The 27,909-nt window shown below is 37.4% G+C and overlaps 1 protein-coding gene across 1 annotated transcript; it reads right to left on the bottom strand.

The window, feature by feature from the left end:
- Nucleotides 1–2,897: 2,897 nt before the first annotated feature.
- pgap1 (post-GPI attachment to proteins inositol deacylase 1) lies at nucleotides 2,898–27,729 on the bottom strand. Its single transcript, XM_072686486.1, has 26 exons — nucleotides 27,536–27,729; nucleotides 25,449–25,602; nucleotides 24,330–24,505; nucleotides 22,955–23,126; nucleotides 22,571–22,731; nucleotides 21,362–21,414; nucleotides 20,557–20,623; nucleotides 20,362–20,467; nucleotides 18,542–18,600; nucleotides 18,346–18,429; nucleotides 18,065–18,114; nucleotides 17,742–17,793; nucleotides 17,005–17,082; nucleotides 16,689–16,764; nucleotides 15,461–15,534; nucleotides 15,249–15,300; nucleotides 15,085–15,151; nucleotides 14,869–14,974; nucleotides 14,410–14,448; nucleotides 14,033–14,217; nucleotides 13,537–13,767; nucleotides 12,698–12,833; nucleotides 12,171–12,221; nucleotides 10,240–10,454; nucleotides 9,381–9,485; nucleotides 2,898–8,935 (listed from the first exon to the last, which is right to left on the bottom strand). The coding sequence occupies exons 1-26, from the start codon at nucleotides 27,665–27,667 to the stop codon at nucleotides 8,794–8,796; spliced, it is 2,823 nt and encodes a 940-aa protein (XP_072542587.1). The 5' UTR covers nucleotides 27,668–27,729; the 3' UTR covers nucleotides 2,898–8,793.
- Between the last annotated feature and the right edge of the window lie 180 nt (nucleotides 27,730–27,909).

Here is a 27,909-nt window from a genome sequence, read left to right as displayed (position 1 = left end):
CCATCACTGCTAAGATTATATTAAGTTATACTACACCATGATTAGATTAAGATAAAATAATCCTTTATTAGTCCCACAGTGGGGAAATTCTCAGTGTCACAGCAGAAAGGGATAGCAAGACACTGTTACAAAAAATGTAGATAAATAATTTACACTATATACACAATATAAATAAGAAGTAAAAAGGCAATAACAAGATTATTTACAGGTAATTGCAAATATTGCAATTATTGCAAATTAATACAGGGAAGGTGATGATGATGAAGATTAAGATGATGGTGACTTTTATCAATAATTGATCCTTAATTCAGACCAGAGGAGGATGCGTCCCCCTTGTGAGTCTTGTCTCCTCCAAAGGTTTCTTTCTCCACCTTTGAGGGAGTTTTTCCTTGACCCTGTCGCTTTTGGCTTGCTCACTGGGGGTCTTAGATTTTCATGTCTTATGTTGTTGAGTTCTTGTCTTTTTACTGATTGTGTAAAGCTGCTTTGTGACAACACCGATTTTATTTGATTTGCAGGCGACTAATCTTAAGGTCAAACATAACGTTTCTGTAACCAAGGAAAATTACAAAAATGTAAAATGGCAATCCATGCCTAAACCCTTATTCTATCCTTAGTCCTCTGTCATTATTAGGATAGGCCAGGTGATGCAAATAAATAAATATATATATATAAGTTAATATATAAGTTTTATAAATACAGTGACTCCTCAAACCTTGCCCCAACAATCAATACAATAATTGATGCCCAAAAAGCAGGAGAGGGCTCTAAGTAGGTAGCAAAGCCTTTCAGGTAACAGTTTCCTCAGTCAGTAATGTAATAAAGAAATGGCAGTTAACACAACTGGCGAAGGTCAAGCTAAAAGAGCTTCAAAGCTTCAAGCTTCAGAGAGAACTGCTAGAAGGATTGCTAAAAGGCTTAAAAAAATAAAAACCTGGTCTGACAAAAAAAAAAAAAATCTTCAGAACTACTGCACAAATAACATTCATGAAAGAGTCATTAAAAGAAAGTCATTGCCAGAAAATTCTGTGCCAGCTTTGCAAGGAACATCTAAATAAGACTGAGGTACTTTTTCACTGCCATGTGCAAAGGTGTGTTTTAGTGCAGAATTTCATAAAAACCACATGTCTAGCTGTTAAGCACTGGGGCTGTTCATGCTTTGGGCTTGTGCTGTAGCCAGTGGCACAGACACATTTCACTGGCAGATAGAAGAATTTATCCAATTACATACCAGCTAATCCTGAAAAGAGGATGGCTTCTACAGCAGGATAATTATAAACACACGTTAAAATGCGCAAGCTCAAGGCCCTTACAGTCCCCTGACCTAAACATAATCAAAATCTGTGGATAGACCAGTGGATAAAGCAGTGCAGCAAGATGACCCAATAATCTCACAGAACTGGAAGCCTTTTGCAAGGAAGAATAAAGAAAAAAATAATTCACTTAATTATTCACAGTAACAGACATTTTGACCGAGGGTGCCTGAACCTTTGCACACCACTGTTTACAGACGTTTTTTTTTAACAACAAAAACTCATTTGATTAGTTTGCCATAATGCAATGCATCTGGGCATTATGGATTGGCCCTTGTTACAGGCGCTCAAGTCTTCACGCTTGCCCAGTTCGCCCCTACATCAAACACGACGACCATGAGAACTGACTGTTCGCTTACTGTCTAAAGTGATTTCTTATGATCATTTTAAGTAGACGTTGCAAGTCATAAGTCATCAGACCAGAGGAGTTCCAGAGGACGACCCATGGATGATTTAGACAGGGCCAAGGCTTCTCTCCAAAGTTCCCCGGAGCTGTAAAGCATCAAGATCATTTTATCAGTCAGTTTATTTGTCAGTTTAGGTTAGGATCCTCATAGCTTCTCTCTCCCTCTCTCGATTTGCATTGTGATGGTCGTAAGATGCAGTGTTTCAAATTCACAAGACTGTAACAGGATTTGTACGCTAAATTGAAATCTCATTAGATACACCTACATACTTGAGTACTCCAAGTTTGTTGCCAAATGTTTATCCGACATTTCATTTGAAATCAGGGCTATTATGTGGAAGATTTTCTTCCTATGCTGCAGTAACAATCTCTACTACTCTGGCAAACCTTCACACTTCATGTTGGAACATTGCAGTTAAGATCACAGAGGTCAGGTACTGATGCTAGGTGATTAGTTCTTATTAGTTGGAGTGCTACAAAGAAAGCTTGGCATTGGGTACTTCTCAGGTTTTTTTTTATGTGTTTCTTTGTAGATTATACAAGCTTACAACCTTACAGTAGCTGGATTCACTGATTAGAGGGCGCATCTGGATAACTACTGTGCATCTCATTAGACACATGGCAGAACACCCCAAAGAATGCATTTATTCAGTATTTTAAGTTACTGTGTAATGCAAAAACATTAAGAGCTGGTTTCCCAGACAATGATGCAGCGAAGTCTTGGACTACAAAGCATTCTAAATGGAAAATTGCCAATTTAAAGAAAAATACAGTCCAGAACTAGGCATAATCCCAATTTTGGAAACTGGCCTTGTGCGTGACTTTGGTTGGAGTGAGAAATGCTCAGATGCACTGTTATTTTGCGGATTTCTATTTTATGGTGGGTTAGTGAGAAACAAAAACGTATAAAGTATAGTATAGCCTAGCCAAGCCTATAGCATGGAACTGTAACAGTAACATAATAGAAACACATTTTTTCTAATTAGAACCACACCAATGCTTTTAGTCTTTTTAGCCTCACTTCCATATTCTCCATAAAGTAATCATTGCATTTAGCCTAAAAGGGTTTCACTAGAGGGCTGTGTTTAAGTACACTTAGAGAGTGAAAATATAACTTATGTAACAGTTTTGGAGTTTTGAAATTGGCTTGTTTTTTGAATAAGACAGACTAATGAAAATACTGTAATCGCTCACTATTTATTTGTACAGGCTCGCACAAATTGCACAACCATCATGTAAAAGTTTTTTATATATAAACAACAACAAAAGAAAACAGCTAAATAAAAGTCATCAAAGGCCACCCCACAACTCCACAAGACATTTTAAAACCTGAGAATCAACATAATGTTCACTCGGTCACTTCGCCACCTGCTGAACTCTGAAAATCAGCAGTAGCCCGTATTTGAGTTCACTGATTAAACTGTATAAAGTACACAATCTTTCATAGATTTTAAAAAACAAACAAACAAACAAACAAAAACACTGTCTAACCATTCTGGACACTTTTTTATGGCATTCTGGAAATACACACTGATATAGACAGTTTCTATTAAACAAATGTAGCTTTTGTTAATTATAACAACAGCAGCCTCTGCAAAAATCCTAATGACCCATTTCTAATCAAACAAGCAAGGCAACATGAATTTCTGTATGTAGCCAAGGTCTGATTTTTGATACTACAATGTTGTAGACCTGCTGTAGCTTGATTGATTTGTTAAAGAATATTTCAAAAAGGTTTGTGATTGAAACAAGAATTTTGGCAAGAAGAATGTTACATATATTTCACACAGAAGTTCTACAAAAAAGCCATGTACACCATCATTCAAAAGTTTGGAATCACCCATCATGTTCTTTTTTTTATCATCTTATATGTAGCGACTTGTCGAGAATTCATTTAATTATACGTATATTTTTTTGTATTTTTAGTTATTTTAATAATATTTTAGGACATTTTGTAGAAGGTATGTCATGATACAGCGATTTTATGTCTGATTCGCGTACCTTAAATGCTAAGTATCAACAGGCATCAATCCGATTTTTGTGTTTTTATAGACAGTACAGGCAATCAGGTAAAATATGCAGTCAGTGATTACTAACATTTACAGACAATTTATATATAATAATAATAATAATAATAATAATAATAATAATTTATACCATTGTGTACTGGTGTTTTGTTTTTTGGCCTACATTTTTAAAATGTTCAGCTGTCCAGCAGTTTAAAAAGAAGTGAATGGCTTGGGGCAGCACAGCAGTAAAAACATCGAACATGGATTTGGCCCATATCACAAGCCTCTAGATCATACAGAGATAGTGTCCTGCATACTATGAGAAAATTTAGTCCATCAAATTGAGTTACATTTTCCACAAAAAATGTGATTCCAGACTTTTGAACAATAGTGTAGATTTACAAACAATTTGTTAGGTACTAAGCAGGAAAATAAATCTTGAGCTAACTGAATTATTTGCTGTCCCTGTTTTGACAACAGAACAATATAATTTATTTATGTTTTCTGTATGGCCAAAGCTTCTAAATGGATAATTTAAATCTGCTGATTATGTTTATTAGACCTTACTTACTCATCAATCTCACAGAACAATGACAGACTTACAAAGAAAAAAACAAAAAACAAGAAACTCAATCATAAAGAATCATAAAATATTAATAGATAATCTGACACTACCAAACCTAAGACCACTTTCTTTAATATACAAACACCACATACAGTCAATAGATTATATGTTAGTTGTAGTCGTCACCAGGTTTTGTGTACCAACCATTAATGACTGTACAGTTACTGTAATATGGATCAACAGCATTTTGGTTTACGAGGCAGTGAGCTGCATTATACACTAAAGTCAATTACAAAAGCTATAACTGTTCTCTATACAGAATATTGTTAGTTCACCAGAAATGGAATTATGCTGTAGGTTTTGTTTTTTTACATTCTTGTTAACAAAAAAGTTAGAACTGCTTTATAATAAAATGGCAAACCTTTATAAATGGCAAACCTTAAGACAGTCCTTTATTAGTCCCGCAGTGGGGAAATTCTCAGACCATGACATATTACTTGACTTGTTAGTAGTATTAATTGGTAACACTACACTGCTGCAGGGTAAACACAAAAGTACAAGTTCACCATTTTGTTTTTGTTGTATTTCAGAAGACGCTAACTATATTTTCATTGTCTTTCTGCCTGATGAAATAAAGAATGTCCGATATTTGCTGCCCAGCAGCTTGTTTTCACACTGACTTCCATTGTCACACAATTCTTCTTAACACAATGTTCTCAGGACATGACTGAGAAGGCACAGATGCCATAACTGAAGTACTGAAAATGTTTTCTTATCAGTATACAAAAGCCTATTACATATAACTGACAAGTTGACACAATCAGATGAGAATAAGATACCTTATGTAGAAGATGGAGCAACACTTTACAAGTTGTGGCTTTTGCCCATTAGCTCCTTCACAAAAGGAGCCTGTGTTACTCATTCGCCATAAAAACCTACCAATTTCCCCTCATTTTTCATTCAAAACTCATTTTTATATTCAACATAGTCTAATAAAGGAACTATTACAGAGTATGTTAAGTATAAAATCAAGAAATATATTTTAAAAGAAAATTGGTGAACCTTTCCTTTTCACAACTACTGGCACATACCAACAGGTCCTCTGCATTAGTATTTCGGTTTTTAAATAGGGCCTAACCGATATATTAATTGAATTAAAGACAATGCAAAAACTAAAAAAGAAAAAACCCACCTGAACAGAAAAAACTTTTCATGCTAGAACACAGTGTAAAAGTTAGAACATTGCTAAAGCCAAAATGCAAAAAAGAGTGATGGAAATCCTTGGCTCATCAAGCTGCAAGTCACGTGATTCTCTTATCAGAGGACACAGGTAGCCAGTGACAGGAAATGATTGGCCCTACGGATGGTCCAATCATGACACACAGCTCTTCAAATGTCATTTTTGACATTCTAAAATGCAGAATTCAAAGCTTGTCTGAAAAATGTCTCTGAACTATGCTCTCCTAGAATTGTCTGATTTCAGCCCTCATTAGGTGGGCCACTGCTCGTCTTGCCCGGCATCTCAGTGCTACAATTATTTCATACATTTATCTAAAGCTGTGTATTTTCATTGAAAACATTCATTCCAAATGTTTGAAAGGTAGCATAGACAGGTCAAATTTAATGGCTAAGCTCTTTTTAAAAAAAATAAATCTGTACTGTGACAGATCATATCATATCGGTCATATTATATCATATCGGTCAGTCCCTTGTTTTAAACTGCTTTTTGAAGCTGTTTTTAAACAGCTTCTTATAGCATAAGCCTTATTCCCACAAGCAAACAAACAAATCTAAACAGTGCAGCCAAAGCAGAAGCCATATCTAACCAGCAGCTTAGTGCACGCTCATCTTCATTCCACCAGGTAGCATAAGGCAGCCAACATCCTCAATCAGACAAAGCATATTCATGAAACTTTGTAAATACAGTCTCTGGCCTCAAAAGAACCACAGCACATCACAGTGTACACCAATAAAAGAACCATAAAACATCCATGAAAAAATCTAAGAATCTAGGTTTCTCCACAACTTTCACCAAAAAGAAAAAACATCTCAAAAAGAGTTAAAGCGAGACTGCATCGCACAAAAAAAGGAAAAGAAAGAACACACACATTCATTAGCAAAGGTCATAAAAGCCACACACACACGGTAAGTACATTCACAGTGCAGGTGACACTCCAGAGTGTTGTTCGTTATATAAGTGTGTGAAACTTGGTCCTTATAACAGATAAATGCAGGAATTCAATTTCTTTGTGGTGTTTTGTTGTTGTTGTTTTTTTTTTTTTTGGGGGGGGGGGGCTTAGAATGGAGGAGGCATTCGGGTGGCAAAGAGCCACCCATTAGTGCTGGTCTGACTGATGATCAGAAACTGGAGTCTGTCTTTACAGGTGAACAGGGCAGGAAGAAAGGCACTGGATCTTAAAAGAAATGTTCCAGCGTTTTTCAACCCAACCTCTATCTGCTATTTATCCAAGCCGCCTTTATATGCATTTTTCTGTACACAGAACAAAAATTGTGAACCCACAAACGCAGAACAACAAATGCCATCAACTATGATGCCTATGCTGCATATAGAAATTATGGCGAAAAAACGCCTTTAAAACATCATGACTTGGCAAATGATTTCAGACCAGCTAACACAACTCATTCTCTGCTTACTTTACACAGATCATGAAACAGTAGGTTGTGCGGTCATGATTTTAAATGACTAATGGGATTAAAAAGAAAACCTTGCTGAAAGAAAAATTTTTCTACCTGGACTACACTAAAAATACAGATTTAATAAAGCCACGGTCACGGTTTCATTACACATGCAGTTTGTGTCACCTTGGGTGTGACTGGTCCTGGACTGGAAGCCTGGTTAGCAAGCTAACTAAACACGGAGGTTGGATCTTTGTGTGTTAGCTATGACACACTAACTAAGCTAATTGCAATTTGCAGTATATTGCTAATGCAGTTACCATTAACAGTAAAAAAAAAAAAAACAACCAAACAAAAAAAATGTGAATGTGAACATCTCCATGGAGGATTATCTGACAGAACTGGCTGAACTGAACATAGCTATAAAAAGCATACTACTATGCATCACATGAAGGGTTAAAAAAAGTTGTGGTGTGCTGTAGGACTAGTGGCTGCAGTCCCTCATAGATCGAAACATGAACAAAAAGCAGCACCAAGTTACGTAGTTAAAAGCAAATTTTCTGCCTCAACATTCTGATAGCTTGCTATACAGATGACTGCCAGCTATCGCAGTACTACAAACAGGAAGAAGTGCTGCCCTTGGCAGACTCAAGAAATGCAGCAGTGCGAACCCCCAAGGTTGTGTCAATTTTTTTTTACTTCAAAAATCAAGTATAGAATTTGGAAATTACATATATAATTTGGAAAAAGGCCTTCTGGAAAGAGGTACTTTAGGCTACTGTAATGCCCAGAATGTGTTCTTGGTCTGCTCCCTGAGGGACTGAATCTTGGTCCTGTGTTGAAAACAACTACCATAACCACAATTACCATTTGATGGAGAAATACTAACATGCCCCAAGGTTTAACATTTCCATTAGGGCAACATATATGCAACTTAAGATGGCATGTCAGAATTGATGGGCCGGATATTAAAATTAAAAAAAAAAAAAGAAAAAAAAAGAAAAAAAGGAATTTGATCCGATCTTGAGACACATTTATCCTGAAACAGTCATGTTGTTAGTTGTGTATTTCTTCCAATGGGCCGGTAGGGTTTCTGAACATTTTTAGCCGTTTTTAAGCTTTAAAACTGTTGATGAGTAGACTAACAAATCAGATCATCATTGGCCGCTTGTATTGGCAATATAATATATAAAATAAATAAATCAAGATGTTGCTAATAGATACAGTATTTAGTTGAACATAACTCAGATATCTGCAAAGCATCAACAGCAGGCTATCCAAATGAAGTGTAACAATTGTGTGTAAGTTCATGTACTGCTGTCAGTGGGGTGAATGTGCTTCACTTGGATATTGTACTTTGATACTAGGCACCTAAACAAGACACTGCATACTGGAAATTAAACAATTTAAGGCCATAATGGAAGATGGCAACTCAACTGCAACCTGCAACTTGATACTTTTTTGGCCAAAATAAAATTCTCTGGTTATTTTCAAGCATGAAAATCCAGCTTGGTGGAATCTTTATTGTCTATATTCCACTACTGTGTAAATACTGTAGTGTAACTCCTCATGCTCAAATTGAATCTTAATGCAGTGGATTGCTTCTTAGAGACGTGACGTCATACCATTAATAAATAAAAGATGCCCAAGCGCTTCCGAATGTATTACCCTGTTCAGAAGCTACCTGCGCTGTCACATCAGTCACAAACGGCTTGATTGAGGACAGTGGAATCATTGTGACTCCACTGAGAACTGAAGGTAGCTCATGCTAAGGCTGTTTCGGTCTGGTCCAAGCTGAGAGTCTAAACTCAGCCGTGACTACATTTAGAGGCGCAATCATCACCTGACTGCTTAAGGAGAGGGTCAAAGGTAACACGAAGTGGCCAGCAGAGTCAGAGCAGCAGAGAGGAAGTGAGTGACCCGATACAGGTGCAGAGGAGAGAAGGTCACCATGGCGATGCACAGAGGGAGCAGAAGGCGGGAGGTAAGAGCCAGCATCAGTTTACTGAAAGAGAGGTAATTGGATTAGATTAAACATGTTCCAAAACACATCCAGTGCTTCCATTCTAGGGCTGTACACTATGTGATATTTTGTTGTTCTGCAAAACAATAATGTCAGTTTTTTTCCAATATTGTGCATCTCTAATCCTAATAGGAAAAACATGAATCTTGTGCACAAGGTTTTCTGAAATCAACACAGGGCTAAAATTATACATAAAGTGCAACCCATGTACCTGAACCCACTTAGATTCTTAATTCAGGGGTGCTGAAAGTGACCTCGAGCTGGTATCTAGTAAACACATTCTGTATAAGCCATGTTAAAAAGACAACATGGACAACCAAATAAAAAATGCACTTGGGCAGTAAAACCAGATTTAGGCTACTTCTGAATATTTTCTACCTGTGGAGTGAAAAGAGGCAGGCACAAAAAGAGGCCGGCATAAACTCACCTGAGGCTCAGAGTGAGTGTGTTACAATTGATGAGCAGTACAGAGGCGAAGAGTAGAGGCACTGTGTGTGGCCACCAGGGGTCGGGATCTAGATGAACTGAATATCTAAAACACAAAAGGTCAATCCTAATACATTAACTGCAAAGATTTGTTCCTGCAATTCATGCTCAGAAATTAAGCAGAGTGAACCGTGTGCTGAATTTTCACATCATCCAGTATCCTCAGCATAACAGCGTACCACGAGTGTAAATGCAGATGTGGTGATGTTCCAATTTTTGGGTTTACAATGCTACTGCACACCACAGTCAACAAAGCAACTAAATGTTTCCATAGAGCAAGCTATGTTAAATAGTAAAAAGCCTACATTATTTTATGTATTTAATAGAGACAAGCAACAAAGTCTGAAGATAAGCAAGCAGGTTAAAAAAAGTTTTTTGTTTTGAAGCTGAATACACATGAATTAGCACTGTAATGGCTCTGAACCAAACTGAACCTGCGGTCTTGCTGAGAGTGCCCACACACCTACTCAGGTACTAAAACAGGTGGAAAGAGCATAACACAGTGCTTTAAATAAAGAGGGACACAACTCTCTCATGTTTTAGGACCAGAACTGGTATGTGACAAGCTTGTATACAAATCTAATTTAGTGTTCAAACTGAAGTAGAGGGTAATTTATTTGACCATATATGGTAAATAAATGGTAACTGAATTTAACTGAAAAAATAATAAAAAAAAAACACCCAAAAAACAGACCAAATAACCTACCAATATAACCAACTGCTACTGAATGACAACTTTGTATCTTGATATCATTTTAACACCTTGGCAGTGGAAGAAATTCAGCCAGTTTTTTTTTTACCTAAGGTTGCGGCTCCAGTAGATGAGGGAGGGTGCGCTGAGCATCACAGGGACTGTGAACAGCATGGACACGCTTAGATGCAGTTGCAGGTCATCTCTGACATCATGCAGTACCGTCTCCGACAAAAAGGAGGAGCCATTACACTCTTTAAGCTGATTCTGGCTTTCTGTACTGCTGTAGCCATTCTCTGTGTTCTGTTGTGTTTTCTGTGGCACCTGGTCAAAAGGAAATGCAGGGAACTCATACAAAAATCTATACAAGACTTAACATTATTTTCTTCAATGGAAATGATTGTTATCAGGGGTTACAGTGCAAGGATCATTCTTTTATTTGATATCCAATCAGCCAATAAAAATATCCAATATAAAAATGTCCAAGTGCATGTATAAAATGTTGAACTGAAAATAAAGATCAGTATTTTTTTCTACACAGTTCTACAGCATGCACAATTATTAGGCAAGTGAGTATTTTTTACCATATTATCATTCTTAGGCTGGATAAACTTGAATGTTTAATGGATTTAGGCAGAGCAGGTGATGTGTATCTGTGTAATGAGGGAGAGTGTGGCCTTAGAAGGTCAACCCCTTATATCAAGGTGTGCACAATTATTAGGCAGCTTTTTCTTTAAAAAAAAAAAAAAAAAAAAAAAGAGATTTAACTGACTCTGAAAAGTCAAAAATGACCAAAAGTCTCTCAGAGAGATGCAGCACTCTTGAAATTGCCAAGATATTGGGGCGTGATTACAGAATCTTTAAACATTTTGTTGCAAATAGTCAACAGGGTTGCAAGGAACGTGTGGAGAAAAAAAGTTGTAAATTAACTGCCAAGGATTTGAAAATAATCAAGTGTGAAGCTACCCGGAACCCATTATGTTCCAGTTCTGTCATATTCCTGAACTGCAACCTACCTGGAGTACCAAGAAGTACAAGATGTTCAGTGCTCAGAGACATGGCCAGGGTAAGGAGGACTAAAACCCGACCACCATTTTTCAAAGGTTTTATGGGCTGATGAAATGAGAGTGATTCTTGATGGACCAGATAAATGGGCTTTAAGATGGGCTCAAAATCAACTCCAAAGCCTACTGCCAGTTTTTAGAAGACACTCTCATTAAGCAGTGGTATAGGAAAAAGCCTGCATCTTTCAAAAAGACAATGATTTTTGTGCAGGACAATGCTTCCTCACATGCATCCAAGTACTCCTCTGCATGGCTAGCCAGTAAACCCATGACATGGGCCCCTTCCTCACCTGACCTGAACCAAATTGAAAACGTGGGCAATTCTTAAACGGGAGATTTAAAACAGTACACCTCTCTGAACAGTGTCTGGGAGGCTGTGGTTGCTGCTACACAAAAAGTTGGTCGTCAGATCAATAAAGTGACAGACTCCATGAATGGAAGGCTTATCACGGTTATTGAAAAGAAGGGTGGCTATATCGGTCACTGACTTTTTTTTTATATGTCAGAAATGTTTATTGGAAAGTTGATTGTTTATAATGACCACTTAAACAGATGAAATTTTTTAAAAAAGTAAGATGGGAAAATGTGTGGTTTTTATTTAGCTGCATAATAATTCTGCACAATAATAGTTGCCCAATAATTGTGCATATTTAGATATTCTCCTAAGAAAGCCAAAACTTCACATTTACCTTCTTAAACATTTATGTTTGAGGTTTATTAACATTTTGGATTAACCAAGAGCACTGTAGTTGGTGACTAATAAAAGTAATCCTCAAAAATAAGACTTGCCTAATAATCGTGCACACAGTGTATTATTGTTCCTTACACTGCCCTATATTTACTTTCCCACCATTCAGAAGGTGGATTTTTCATTCAAAAGAACCAAAAACACTATGCAAAGAATAAACACAAGCAACGGCTTGTGGCCGCAGAGTGAACAGACTTGCCTATAAGTAATTTGATATGTTGCACTCACCAGGTTCAGCATATGACTGAGAGACCTCTCCGTCATCTGTAATCTCAATATCTAGAGAATAACACACAATTCTGTAAATTACTTAAACCAAAAAGGGCTTTACAAGCACTTAATCATTACAATAACAGCAAGCTTTAAATTTCCACGGGGGATCAATACATTCCCAGACTGTGTTATTTAGACTTAGGAAATCTTCCAATCTCAGGAAACATGCAGGGAAACAGTTGGATAATGAATACACTATTGTGCAAGAGAATTCCTACAGTATGCAATAAACTTTATTTGAAAAATATAATGCTTGACTTTATTCATGTCCCTGAGCATATTAAGACCAATTTACCAACATTACGCTCCACCTCCCACCACCCGCACTTATCATCGTCTAAACACACTGAGCTAGCTCAGAGACCGTTTTCAATACTGTTTCACAAAAATGAAAGAAGATTTATCTTTTCAGATTATGCACTGACCAAGTAGGATTTCTCAGTTTTTCATTTCCACTACTTCCACTGGTTAGCCACACCTACCCGGTAAAGGTGGAGCAGATAGCTGGCTGTTATAGATAAGGCTCCACAGGTGACTCCACCAAGCACGGTCAGAATGAGGATGAGGAGAAACTGAGAGGGGAGTCGGAAGGTGCCACAGTTTCGAGACACCGAAGGCCTGCAAGAAAAACAAGCGTCAACAACGTTTCTCAAAACACTGGAAAAAATGTAAAAAAAAATCTATACACTGATGAATGATCATGATTTTAGTTGGCAATTATTCAATACAAATAAGATGAACAACATTCCATTGACCTGATATTAAGATTTACACTTCTCCTTAATACTATGTCTAGCAATTTACCAGTGAAGCCAACCATCCAGTCACCAATTTATCTACTTATCCACCTAGCATCAATCCATCTCTACCCATCTATTTATCCCAGCCGTCTACTGTTCCATGAACAGACACAAACACTAAAACTTTATTCCACTTGTGAAACATGGTGGAGGGAGCATCATGGTTTGGGCTGTTTTGCCAGACGCCTTGCAATCATTGAGAGAACAATGAATGTAAAGATGTACCAAAACATTTACAGGAGAATGTAAAGTCCCTCAAAGTGACCTCAAACTGAAGAGTTGATGGGTGATGCAATAAAACTATGACTCAAAGCACACAAGAAAATAAAGAACGGTTAACAAAAGGAAATTGTTTTTTTAATGACAATGCATGTAATTCTAAAGTGTTTTCACTTGTTCTTGCAACTGTAACTAACTAGCTGTTCATGTCACCTGTATATCTAGCAATCCCAGATCCATCAAACAAATCAATCCATCTGTATTTATTTCTTCATTTTGTATCTCCATTACATGGTCATTACCTATGCAGTGGAGCCAGGATGAAAGACATCATGTGTAAAGACATACTAAGGACCGTGGTACCCCAGAATGCAACTGCTGTCCCCAAAACGCACAGTAACAAAGAAACCAGATGAGGCCAGTCTTGTCCTGGCACTGCTGTATGCTGGGATAGGTCCTCCGCAGGGCTTAGGGGCAGGGTGTCTACTGCAGGAAGACCCATAGTGGACCAGCCCTCCTGAAACCAGGTCTGTCTATTAGAGAGAACGACAGGAGTACAGGAAAAATGGTCTTAGATAACTCCACTATTTGTAAATATACTGGGCTTCAATTTGTCCCTTTAGAGACTGGTTAGTATTGCTTGATAACACCAGAGGAATCTGTCAAATACACCACTTCTACAAAGATTTATGAATTTCTAGATGTGTTCACAGACTGTCAATAGACCTAAAATGTTTTGTTTTTTTAAGAATATTTATTCCAACAATATTACACGTCCATATTCAACAGAAAACTCACCTAAGCAAAAGGTGCAATAGCAGGACCGGCAACTCTAGTTTATGGGGCTGAAGTCCTTTAGCTACAGACTCTCTCATACCCACAGTATGGCCCGTTTGGAGAACAGAAGAAAGTTGTCTCCTTAAGGCTAGGAGCAACGCAACAGCCATGTATACAGGCAACACTGGTCCACAAAAACGCAGGATCTGAGAAAAGGGGACATTTGTGGATAGAGTTTATGACGTGAGCCTGTAGAAGGACTCCAGTTCTGTAGAATTTCTGCTTGTCTAAGTGTTAAAATTATCACTGTATTTGAAGAAACTGAAAGAAGCAACTTTGTCCTTGTGCCTGAATAATTTGGGAATTGTAAAAACAGGAAATTCAACTGATTTGCTTACCTGTCCAAGCACTTTGGGAAAGGAGGTCCGCACTGACACCTGAAGAAGTAGTCCATTAGAATTGTTATTTTCTATTATTCATACTATAATGAATAATTTGCCAATTAAACAGATATCCAGGTAAAGTTATGGCTACTAAAACTACAATAATAATTTATTGAATAAATTCAAATAGGGGTCTCTAAAGGAAGTAGAACAGCAAAGCAAGCAGAGGAATGTGAGCCTGGGTTTTTCCCTGTAAAATTAATGCAATTATACCTTACAATCAACTAAACCAAAGCAATAAAATGACTGTCCTAATGATACTGTTGTACTATGTAACAGCCCTCTTCATAACATAAATCAGTATTACCACAAATCTTATTGTTCAGTAGTCTTCCCCAAGGACTCTTGTCCTTGATTGTCATTTTACAATCAGATTTGACTGTACACATGTGCCAATATGCTATGGAAAGTTACCTTGTACTGGCAGTTTGGGGCAGTGTGAAGTTGTAAGAGGGCACTTGAGGTGTTGTCACTACGAGCTGTATGTAGCATGCCAGATATCTCAGTGACCGAGGGAATTCTGAAATAAGGGAAAAAAAAAAAAAAAAAAAAAAGACAAATGTGAATTTGAAATGATCTGATCACGACATGAAACAAAAATGCAACACTGCAGCATCTTTCCTACAGTACCCTGCAGTGAGGAAGGAGTCTTCTTGAAACCATGGCACCTTCAGTCTGTAGATGTTGGGTAATCTATCTACAGGCCAAAGCAAAGATATTACTTAATCTTTATTCTTTATTAAGGTCTGGACTACTCAAACTTTAACACACTACATTATCAGACACCATCTTACCTTTGGCGGTCTTGCAGTGGCTCATCACTGTGATTTTAAAAGCCTGATAAACCTGTGGGTTGAAACAATTTACAAAATAAAAGTAAATATATATATCAACTGAGGGGGCCAAGCACAGCCTGACAATATGTGGTTTCTTTTTTCACAACACACAGATTAAGAGGACACACCATGATGACACAAAAGCAAAGACAAACACAAGAAAGAGAAACCTGGTGAAAGTGTTGCAGCTGTATTGTGTGGAGTAGCCCAGAGGAGTTGATCGTGACATCGCTTGCTGCCAAACCTGCCAAGAGCAACATTAGCATTAAAAATACCAATGATTCTTATTTTATTTTATTTAGCATTATTTAAGGACACTAGGTACACAAAAGTCACAATTCAGACCTCACAGTTCGGTAAGAGTGTTGTCTAACTGGGAGAGGAAGGGAAGAAAAAGAAAAAGAAAAAAAAAAAAAAAAAACCTAACTATTTAATTTGAACAGAGAGTTGTGCAAGTTACAATTTGTTCCATCTAATCTCATATAGTTAATACATACTGCAGTGTGTTAATTCAGAATGATTGGAATGATTAATGCATTTCCACACACACAATGACACATTACCCTTTTCCAATCCACCATGATTAAATACACCCTAATAGCGCATACCATGTATTCTCCATGCGACTATGTGCACCAGTACGTTACCAGCAACTCCCTGTGATTTGCTAGTTCGATACGAATACACGTACATTTACACCTCTAAAGTATCCTATAAACCTAGAATAAAATTTTTGTTGACTTCTATAATTTAAATAAAGAAATATTAATAGACTTTATAGATCTATTAATAGAAATTAATTAAAAGCTAAAAGAAACTACTTAAGGGTTACTATGCATTCTGTTACCATATGGCAGTATCACACACAAAGACAACAGAACTGCAACATGCAGTGCATACAGTTGGATATAGAAACATATCCTTCATATAGAAACAAATATTTTATAATTGTATATATGATTATGTAAACATGATTGTCTAAATGTGTTTATTTTATTTAATAAAATATTTTTTTATTAGTTTATTTAATTTAATAAAAAAGAGATTGTCTAGATAGTTTTCCCCTGTGAAAATGGTCTCTTACCATTGTTTCTATTATCATGATAATTATTGTAATATATTATGAGTATATTATTAATATATTATGATTATTATTGTAATATTGTGAGTGGATGTCTGTATGTGTGAATGTACGTATATATATAATACTGGACAATGGAATCAGACTTTCATGGTGTAACATTATTTAAATGTGTTAACATTACTTACTATCTTATCAGAAGGTTTTGTAAAAAAGCAAAATGATACATGTCCTTTTAAATAAACTTAAATAAAAAATAAAAAAGGGTCTCTTACATAACATTTGTAAAAGACTAATTCTCTGAAAAACGCCCTTACCAAAAGAGAAAATATGGGGTACAGCCACTGGGACAGTCAGGCTTTTCTCTCTCTGCCACTCACATTCCATTATAAACTGGAAAGACAAAAAAGGCAAGAAATTATACAGTGATGTAATACAAGTACAAAATATCTTTGAATACATTTTTGAAAACAACCATGAAAAAGCTACACTTTTACAGCCAGGGCTGTGGGTTAGGTACAACATTGTTTTTCTGAGTGAAACAGAATAACAATATGGCACCTCTCACTTCCAGTCTCTTTACTGTTGTCTGTAGTTTTGCCTCACATTAAGGGACAAAGCCTGAGGAAGTACCTGTCTTGCACTAGGATTTGAAGCATCAACAACCAGATGAGAAATGGTTAACTGCTCATCCAACTTAACTCTCAGAACCTGGAGAAATAAATTACACACAACACAATATGGGCAATGTTTTAATAAATAAACACATTAATAACTGTTTCAAATAGACATTTGTCCTTTGCTTTTTGGAATAAAGGACTGTGCGTGGACATTGCAAAACTGTTGACACACAGACAAACGCATTTACATTTCCAAAATGAAAACTTTACAGGAGGGGGGGCAGATCTTATTCAGCATCATTTTGGAGCACTTCTTTTGGTCTATTAATCATCATAAGTTGACAATGTAAAGAACAACTGCCAGATTCAGTTTAGATCAAGTTAAAAAACAACAAAATGGAGAAACAAGGTTTTTGTATGGCGGTGATATTATAGCTGGCTATTTAGCCTACAGCAGTTTAGCTCCAATTTACGAAAAACAAAATCCTAAGTGACCTCTTAGTCACTTAAAAGTCTATTAAAGCCTTCATGTTCAAAATCACCCTTAATTATCTGCTGGGTACTTTACTACAATCGTTTATTCAAACTTGGAAATGATGGATTGTATTGTATGTAGACAAGGTGGGCACATTTTGTCCTCTGTGGTAATTTGTGGGTCTCAGCATCACATGGGACATGAAGGTCTGCTTTTCTTATTTGTTATTTGGTTACTGAACACCAACGTTTATTTCAAAACTGTGCCACATTTACCTTGTAGGCTGGGAGAAGTTCTGCTCTCCATGACAGATCAACTGCTTGTGTACTGAGAGAGAAGACATTTAGAACAGAAAACGAGAACAATTACCAAGGACTAAGTTCAATAAAAATGCAATATGTTCAATATTACAAATCTAAACCCTAAGCAAACAGCAGTAAAATATTGTATTTAAATATAAATTTGAATATTAGTTTGAATGAGCTATTAGATAGAATTTTTTATTAACAAATATAAACCTCACTGTTGTGCTTGAATTTAGTTGCTGCCCTTCTATAGTTGACTATTCAATTGGGCTTGATTTAGGCTGAATACCCACCATATGGGCCCATTCATCTGGGTGCAACCAAAGAGCCAGCTGGACATTTCCTGTAAATAAGGAGAAAGAAATGCAAAGCACTAAAATAAATTTCATAAAGCTATATGTGAACCATGATTTTGGAGGAATTCACATCAGTTCTAATGTTCAGCTGTACTACAATAGCATTTAGCAATAAGAGTTTTGGTAAGGGATGTGAATTATTTCAGCCAGGGCTGCACCAATAACATTTCTGGGCTAATGATGACAACATATAATTAACACAGACATTACATCCTCACCATGTTGCTGCTGCGGCAGTAGAAGTGGGTATACGCCTTCCTCCGACTGGAAAGGGCAAACAGAAAGTACTGAACGGTAGCTTCCTAAAAACAGACGAACGAATGGGACACCTTAACTTGTAGAATAAGCAAGCCATGCTACTAGCTTCATGTTTAATGTTGAGAAGTAGATGAAATTTGTGTGACTGCAGCTTACTTTGGGGGCACTGTAGAACAGACGGAGGGTGTTTACCTCACTCCATGCCTCAGGGGAACCTAGTGAAAGAGTGAGAAATTAAGAGAGAGAGCTTAAGATATCTAACAGCATGCATGTGTGCACATGGCTAAATGCAGAGTGTGACAGACATACGGTCTTGTGAGAATAATGACTGAGTGAAATTGCGTGTCAAAAGTGATCTATATGTTCCCAAACATACACTCCCACCCACTGTAAACTGTAAGGGATGATCAGTGATCTAGTTCTAGTATATTTCAATGTTGTATAGCCAGTACGGCCAGTGCCAGTTACCAACAATGATTGTAATGATTGTCCATCAGTATCGTATTTGTAACTCATGTCTTAGAGTTCAATGGTTTAACTGAACCGTAAACCTAGAAACACACAAAAAGCTCAAATCTGCCATACAATGAAGCAAATGTAGGGAGAGCACACAAGGGATTTAAGTTCAAATCTAACGCAAGCTTTTACCTTTTCCCCTCAAAGGTGGTCTGCTAGCATTAGCTTTTACCACTGCACAGATCCCTGTTTGCTTGTTGTTTACTTGTGTGCCAATTCGAACTTCCTTTTGCACTACATTTGCATTTGCATTACATCTTCGTCCACAGCATGAATGCTTATACCTGTATTTTTATATATTCTTTGTCTTCAAAGTTTAAAGTAGCAGTTTAATCAGATGGTTTTAACATCATGTGAAAAAGAGCTTGTTAGTCTCAAGCAAAGTTAAAAGATGTTGTTGAATTTTTTTTGAAAAGCTGTGTGCTGAATTAAGTGATGTTCAGCAGTGTGATCTAAGGGCAGATATATGCCATGCTAAGAAGACAATGAGCGACCAAACAAAACCAACGGATTTCATCAGTTTTAAGGCAAAAAGGGTCACCTTTTTTTGTTGTTTTTTTTGTTGCTCCTTTTCTCCCTCAATTGACTTTTGGGTACTGTTACTTAAATACTCAAGTACTTAAACTAACACTTAAACTAACTTTAAACTATAAAGACTGCAGAGTTTTAAGAAGAGAGTAAATATGTAGATATTGTTGTGCTTGTTTTTTTTGGAGAAGATTAATATTCTCAATACACTTTATACTGAGGACATTTGGTACTTTTTAATGATGTAAAAAATGCACTCAATAACAAAAAAAAAAAAGATTAAACTAAATTCATGCTTCCAGGTCAAAAAAAAATGACTACGATAAGCTCATAATAGTACCTTGACATATGGATGAATGAGAAAAGAAAAAAAAAACAAAGCATACAGTGCAGATGGATGTTTATTAGGCAACTTCATTTTCTGTCTTGAATTATAGTGATCATTTTACATGCATGCTTCAGCTTTAACTCTCAGGCCTTCGTACTCTGCACTATTATTTTTTACTGGTGATAATTATAATAGTCTATACTATTATTGTGAGCTGTATGTTAAATTAAGGTGTCTGTCTATTTTTGCCCCTTTAAGGCATGATGAACATTACTTACATTTCTTTTTACATGTCTTTTACCCCCTTACATTCATTTGTTGTTGTTTTTTTAATGCCAGCCCTTACAGAGTATGCCCAAATGATTCGATTATGTTGCAGGTGCTGGCTGTTTTTACTTTCAGTGCACCTGTTACCCAGAATAACATACAGAACAATTTAAAGCTTGCCTCATTTCTATTCTTAGACGTTACATTTCATTTGAAGTCATTATTACTACTTCTACTCAATACTCTTATTTGTGTTGTTTACTGCCTAGTTTTATTATATTTAAGAAACAAACAAATCTATATTGTAAATGACCTCTTTAACTGTGCTTACACATACCAGAAAGGACGACAGGGGTGTCGGGTTGTTCACCAGGGAGCTGGACTGGGTGGCAGATAAAGTGATGGTTCAAGACAGACATCCTCTTTCCAACATCAGGTGTGAACTATGGAATAATATAGATCAATACAGAGCACCTAAAAGATGGATCCAGACACAATAAACATTTCAACCAAACAGCAATATTGTATTCACCTGCTGTGTTTCAGGTTCAATCAGGTCAAAAAAAGCTCGTACAGTGGCCAGCACCAATTCTTTACACCTTTACCAGAAACAAACAAAAAATAAATAAATATTATATAGAATTAAGCATGAGCTTTCTCAAAAGCACTGTGTCCAAGTCATGGACCAGTTTAAGTGTTCACATGTCTAAATCATTCTTGAAAAATCTGACTAAAGCCAGCTTGGACTGATATTTCAATCAGGCTGAGTTTAGTTTAACTAGAACCTTAGTACCTTTGCGATTAAACCATGCCGTCTACAAGAGCACGGCTTAGTGAGACTGTCAATATCAGACTAATATCAAAACACTGGTGTGCATTTAAGCCCAGTTAAAGACTATATTTAAGATCATCTGAAACATTGAATAGTGGAACATAAAATTTTACTGAACTATTCCTTTATGCAGAAAGGCTTATTATCTTTGGTAATAGAATTTGTAATAACACATTCGTCCCGCCAGCGGGCCAAGGACTGTATAAGGGGTTAAAATAAAACACTGACTTGTAACAAGACTGACTAGTATTGTTTTGAGCTAAATAAATTGTATTTATTGTCCTGATTTATCAAAACACCTAATTTGTCAGTATAGAATGTAAAAATCAAATGTAAATCATTACATAACTATAAAATTAATTACATAATTAGATAAATACCTTTAAATAAAAGCAATGAAATTCTAAAGTAGGGACCTTAAACCGAAGTGTCAGCGATTCTGAGAAATTATAGCATTACCCTGGCGAGGCAATGCTTTGGACAGTAATGCGAGCAAACCACATACCACACGATGGACAGATGATCCGTAGACACCCACGTCCTGGGAACTGCAGTGACCTACAAAAGCATATGCGCAAGACTAATGTGCATTTCGGACCACACAGAATGCTCATTCTGATACCCTTAAAAACATAGGAATAAAATTCAGCATTCCTGGGTTTTAAAACCAAATGTCCTTGCTGGTGAAAAATACCTAACTGAAGACTAACTACAAAAGGTATATGATTGCTGGACTATTTTGGCTTTTTGGACTTTTGGACTATTTTGGCTTTCCTTTTGTCAGTTATAGGTCTGTTACTTGTACAAAGGCATACAAATGCAAGTAAAAGAAGACCTAATATCCCCCAAAAACTAAAGGCACATTAATTGCCATTTTAAACAAGATTACAATTTTTGTCCAGTTTGAACCATTTTAAAATAACAGGAAGAAAAGGTTTTGTTCTTAAAAGAAAAGGACCCAATGCAAATGTCTGGGCACCCTGTATTCGCCAAACGTTGCATTAACTGCTAAGGACGCAGGAAAGGTTTTCATCTAAATGTCTCTTTAGTTAGTGTGATATTTATGCAGGCGTCTCTGCACAATAGAACAGTGCACCACCCCTACAGAAACTGCTAAAGTCTTCCAGACCTCAAATGAACACTCATTAACTGTTAACTGCCTTGTCTGTATTACTTTGTTAGTAACATTAGGTATGTTGTGATAGGCTGTGGAAATGCACCACCAAAAGTATGAGTAAGTTATCAGAGGTCCGTCTGAAACTAGGAGTAGTATCTTCTGTTTGCTCATGGACTGAAGCTCTGCAAGATATTCACAACCTCCAGAGGTTTGTTCCTAGATATATTTTAACAGTTTTTAATAATTCTTTTTATGGTTTTGCTGAGCCTGTTTAGCTTGGTACAGTTGTAATGCCGCAATGCAGCATTCACTACAGCGCTCTTTTCTTTTGTAGATAGCCTGCTAAATTACACATACATACATATAGCAATTTAATTGAAAATACTGTAATCAATAAATTATAAAAACTGTTTCAGGTGGAAGAAATTGCCCAGAAGGGTTCAAATGTTAAATAAGGTGAACTTGGATCAAATAAAACAAAAAAGGCAGCAAAAATATTTTACTAATCTTTAAAAAAAGTGTGTCAACTTATTATGCATGTTTCATACACTGTCTGTAAATCGCAGGTGTAATAAATGTGACTACAGTTTATCTTACCACGACAGACAGCTTGTTGTGGTCATCCACAGGGCATGACAAGGCAGTAAGGCCGGAGCGCACCTGGTAGTCCCGGTAACCACCCCCCACGGACAGAACAGTCACATTACGCAGGTCTTGTGCTCCTGTGATCCAGCGTTGCCTGACTGAGGAGTAAAAATCTACAGCAGGGACACAAACGTGCATAAAGAAATGTACACATTTACACATCTGATCAGCAGGTCTGCAATAGATAATGGGCAGGTCACTGCAATAACGGGTAAAGTGCTTGTGGCATTCAAATGACAAGCTAAATGTATCATTATACAACTTTAGCGGAAATCTAACCTTTTTAATAACAAATTATTCTTGTCTCAACCATGTGAAAATGGGGGGAGTCCATACCCAGTATATATGGATCCAGAGAGACCACAGGGGCAAGGTGAGGCGATGCCTGGGTGAGGATGAGGGTGACTAGGCGAGGGTTAAAGCGGGGCAGTGTGAACAGTGCTCGAGCAACTACACCACCCATAGAGTGGCCCACCAGCACCACACTAGTGGGAGGATCCGGACAGTTCTGTCAAAGCGCAAGAGATCATTCAACAGAAGTGAAGAACACAAATAGCTTGTTAATGCCAAGGTTTAGTAGTTTGCAGATTTCTAATTCTACTTAAATTGTTGAACTGAAAGCATAATAAACAAACTAAACTTGAATACTCAATGGGCCTCATTTACCAACTTCCTAAAAATGTTCTTACATTCATTCTATGCAAGATTCCTGATGATTTTAAAAAGCAGACATGTTCAAAGCTAATATAATGATGGATTACATTACCCTTGTAAATTGAACTCCAAAAAAAGTTTTTTGGTTTTAAGAACAAACTTCTTAAGAATGGTTGGAGACTGAGGCCCAATGTTCTTAAGAGTAGTATTCAAATATCTTAAGCAGAGATTATTTTCATTAATGCAAACCAACACTCTTCCATAGCACATCCAGGTGATTTTAAGATACTAAACTGCTACTGTGCTAGCAAGGGTACCTACCATAAAAACTGCATTAGCCAACCATTTCAAGTTGTTTTGCTTGCTTTCTTTATACTTTGCATTACCTGCATGTAAACCTCCAGCCACTGAGAGCTACAGGAGAAAGACATCGCAGTAATGACTATATATGACCATAGCAAAACTGACAAAGAAAAAGAAATCGGCAGGCTAGTATACCTGACCTGATTTGGATTTATTTATAATGCACCTTTATTGGGCATTATGTTGTTGAATTACTGCCAACATTGGACGGGACTCAACAGTTACCCAGTTGGTAATGACATCTTAGCATTAAATGGCCTACAGTGGCATGCAGAGGCTTGTGCTTCTATAGGTATTCCACTGTGGATTTTGACATGTCATTAGGATAATTATCCTGCTGTCAATTTCTTGCTCTGCTGTTTTCTAACTAAACAATCCATTGCCCAAACAAGCTAACTAAGGTCTGAGAGTTTAAACTCCTTCAAAAAAAAAAAAAAAAAAAAAAAGAAACTTCTTCATTTTTTCAGGATGGGCCCTTAAAGGAACTCAAGTGGTTTGGACCCCACATCCTGTCTTCCACAGAGGCAACAGAGAATGTCTGAACTAAACTACAAAAACACAGAATTTCTTAATTCATCATGATAGCAAAGTCACTGTGTGGGACATATTTACACATAACTTCCCATCCATCTAAAAGAAGCAAAGAACATCTAAATATCTGCTGTCCTGGGTATATCTAAACTTGTTCACTAACCTTGTAAAGACGCAGGATGACCCTAATGCTTTCGTGAAGAAAGTGTGTTTGCCGGAGCAAGCTTCCACCATAGAGCGCCACCAGCTCCTCATTGAAATCAATAGTGAAAACATTCATGTGGACTCCACCTTCCATATTCTCAGCTTTTCTCAATGCCACGGAACCCAAAGAACGAGCTGGAGGGCAAGAGAAACAAACGAACAAACTGACTGAGATGCACAGAGACATTAGATTTTTCTCAGATAACTTGAACACAATGTTTTTTCAAAAAAAAACTAAATATCTGAAAGTGTTAGAATCTAATATATTTAACGAAATGATAGTAATTTTACTTGTTCTTTGATGTATAAACAGTATGTGACTTTAAAAAACAGTTTGCCTCAGAATAAAATACACTGCTTTCCCTTTTTTCAACTGGCCCACAGCAGCTGCACAGCATAGATTACCCGAACAGAACCTCTGACAAAAACAAAAAAATTATATATTTTTTTTGTATTTATTCACGTTATTCACATTTATATTCGTCTTACTGAATAGTGTAGCTGTTCTGTCTGGGTGTCCAGGCGGAATGGTGTGCCTCCAGTGTGTTGGGTAACAGCATCAGTTACATCAAGTAACATTTAGAAAAGAATTTGATATAATTTATGTAAGCTCCATAATAGATGTAGTTTGACAGATGCTAATTTGTATGCCTCAGTTTGAAACGCCATCCCTCTAGATCCACGGAAGACTAGCGCCCAGGCTTTTTTCTGTCCTGGCACCGAAGTGGTGTAACAAACCTCTCCTGGATGTCTGAACAGCAAGGTTGCTCGCAGTCTTTAAACGCAAAAAAAAAAAAAGAGACCCACCTCTTTCAAGAGTACTTGGGCAAAGTGTTGTGTTGAGTATTATGGTCTCTATACTAACTTTTGCGTTTAGTAGTATCTAAGATGAGGTATCTTTGGATCCTAGCCAATACAAATTAGCGACGGGTATTTAAAGAGTAAACAGCAAAGCACTTTTGTAAGTCTCTCTGGAGAAGAGCGTCTGCTAAATGCCTTAAATGTAAATAGCATGCTGTAAGCAACAATGAGGCGATTTAGAACTACACATTTACTTCAGGCCAATAAGAAATCTTACCTTGCTTATAGCTGCCTGCATTTCCAGGTAAGAAGAGCACAGGGGCTCCTGTAAGCTTAAGCCCCCGCGTCTCCTGAGCATACAAGCCTTCGCCATACAGATACAATCCATAAGCCGGGTACTGACGTGCCACACGGCGGGGAAGCTGAATACGCTGCACAAAAAACATACAAAATGAGTCAGTTAAACATATAAACATAAGCAGATAAACATTTGTACCATAGGCAGGCTGTTTTTGTGGCCCAAGACTGACATTTGTAAATGATTTCAGCGCTGATTGACTGTCCAGCATTGTGACTCAAAAAGTAGTTATAAATTCCTATAACATCAGTGTGAAAGGTCAGAGCTGAAAACGCTGTATGCTAAACAGGTGGATATACGTATACACAATATATGGACAGAAGTATTGGGAGAGCTCATTTATGGTTTCTTCCAAAATTCCAAAAAGGGTATATTTCGATTTAATTTTTAAAATCCTGCTTTTGTTGGAGTAACGGTCTCTTCTGTTCCAGGGAAGGCTTTCTACAAGACTCTGGAACATTGCTGTAAGGATTTAATTAGAACTTGTTTAGGGTATGCCTGAGCTTCTGGGTTTCCCATTATAAATATTATAGATATTAAACCCTTAAAACATATCATTTTGTAGCATTATGTAGCTTTTCACCTTAACATTTTGATATTCCACTAATTTGTAAAAGGCAAAATAGCGTCTCTGTCATTGCCACTTTACGGTCAGCACGCTGCTATGTAAATGTGGTGAAACTGGCACGACAACACTTGCCAGAACTATACACCGCTGCGTCATGTTGTGTACAATTATGTAAAATCCATTACTCCATTATGTCATATCACATGCTTCTTTCACTTCTAATGTTAGTTCTGTATCTCTCAGCTTGTCCAGAAACCCATGTGTAAAGCATGCCTTTAAGATGTCAAGTCAAGTCAGATTTATTTGTATAGCGCTTTTTACAACTGTTGTCGTCACAAAACAGCTTTACATAAATAGTGATTAATAAAAGACAGAGACAAAGAAAAAAAGAAGAAAATAACGTAAGACATGATGGATCAAAGACCCCCCAGTGAGCAAGCCAACGGCGACAGTGGCAAGGAAAAACTCCCTCAGAGCTGGAGGAGGAATTTTTTTTTGCCTTGAGATTTGTGTTTTTTTATATTTTCTTTTTACATCCACACTCAACAGAGTGGTGACAACAGCACAGCTCTAGTGAAGAGTGAAGAGCCAACACCCTGACTTGCCCCCTGTTGCCCCCAGAAAGGCAAAAAAGTGATCATACATACAGGAACAAACGTACACCAACCAAGGCTACCAATGCAAAGGAAAAGCAAAACAACTTGTATGTTATTTACACAATTTCTCAAGGTTGATTATAACCAAGCAATTCAGGACTTACAACATTGTAGAGTTAAAAAAAAAAAAAAAGATGTGGCTTCCAGCTGTAGGGAGAGCCAGGGCAAAAACTGCTACACTCTTGCATAATGTTGCTTACAATGGGCAATACAGTCTCGACACAACATTTTGTGTAAAGTTCAGGGGTAGCTGTGTATTGTTCAGTTTCTGAACTGGTTTAAACAGAATATTTTAAATAAAAAACCTGCATCTGCCATGTCGTAATTCAGCAACGCTAATCAGCTGACAAGTCTGTTGTGTTTTCAAACAGCAGCTTAGCATTGACATTTACAAACTGCTAATGAACCCAAATATATCGTTTAAATAAAGCGTCGAGAGCAAATGCAGCAGTTTTCTTTATTAAATATAAACTGACTACTTTTTTAATTAGCTAGGTTTGTTACTCAGCACCACCAGGGTGGCTCTCTGATCTCTTGTAGCTAGATCCCCGACTACAGCAGCTAACTAGCTAATAGTCTAGCTAATGTAAACGTTGACAGTAGCAGGTAGGTTAGCTAGCTAATGCTGTTAGCTCGGTAAAAAGACGTGGTTGCCTAGGTGATATACCGGCGACCACAACGGCAACTGCCGTGACCACCGCTGGTTACATCACTAGCTACTATTTTCCGGGCTTCAGGTGAGCTGAGTGCTCCTCACGGAGCAGGTGCGTCCAGATACCCACCCGGTACTCGGGATGCTCGAACATGTAGGTCATGCTGCAGCGGTTCTCCTCGAAGCCGAAGAGCAGCTCACGCATCCCCACGAGAAGAAGCGCGAGCGCACAGGCATAGAGCGCGTACACAGACGGGCTCATGTCTCCAACAGGTCCGTGTTTACTTCCCTCGCGGACACCTCGCCTCCATTTTCCCCACCATTGAACACTCGCCCTACTGGTTCTCACCAATGAGGAATGACGGGCAGCGCTGCTGACCAATGAGGAAACAGCTGGGGTTTCAAGCTCGACCAATGAGAAGAGACAACTAGCAGTGCGCCAGCCAATCACGAAGGAGGTTGTTTTTAAAGGCGAAGGCACAGCCGAAGTAGAGAAATGGTAGG

The sequence above is a fragment of the Salminus brasiliensis genome, chromosome 8 (assembly GCF_030463535.1).
Source record: "Salminus brasiliensis chromosome 8, fSalBra1.hap2, whole genome shotgun sequence".
NCBI lineage: Eukaryota > Metazoa > Chordata > Actinopteri > Characiformes > Bryconidae > Salminus > Salminus brasiliensis.
This window is presented reverse-complemented; position numbering and strand designations above follow the sequence as displayed.

Excerpts from the sequence above, each read along its gene's own strand:
- pgap1 (XM_072686486.1), bottom strand. The coding sequence starts at position 27,667 with ATGAGCCCGTCTGTGTACGCGCTCTATGCCTGTGCGCTCGCGCTTCTT. Across the intron at positions 15,152-15,248 it reads CCACTGCAAGACCGCCAAAG|ATAGATTACCCAACATCTAC; the intron begins GTAAGATGGTGT and ends TTTGGCCTGTAG. Across the intron at positions 14,449-14,868 it reads CCCCAAACTGCCAGTACAAG|GTGTCAGTGCGGACCTCCTT; the intron begins GTAACTTTCCAT and ends CTACTTCTTCAG.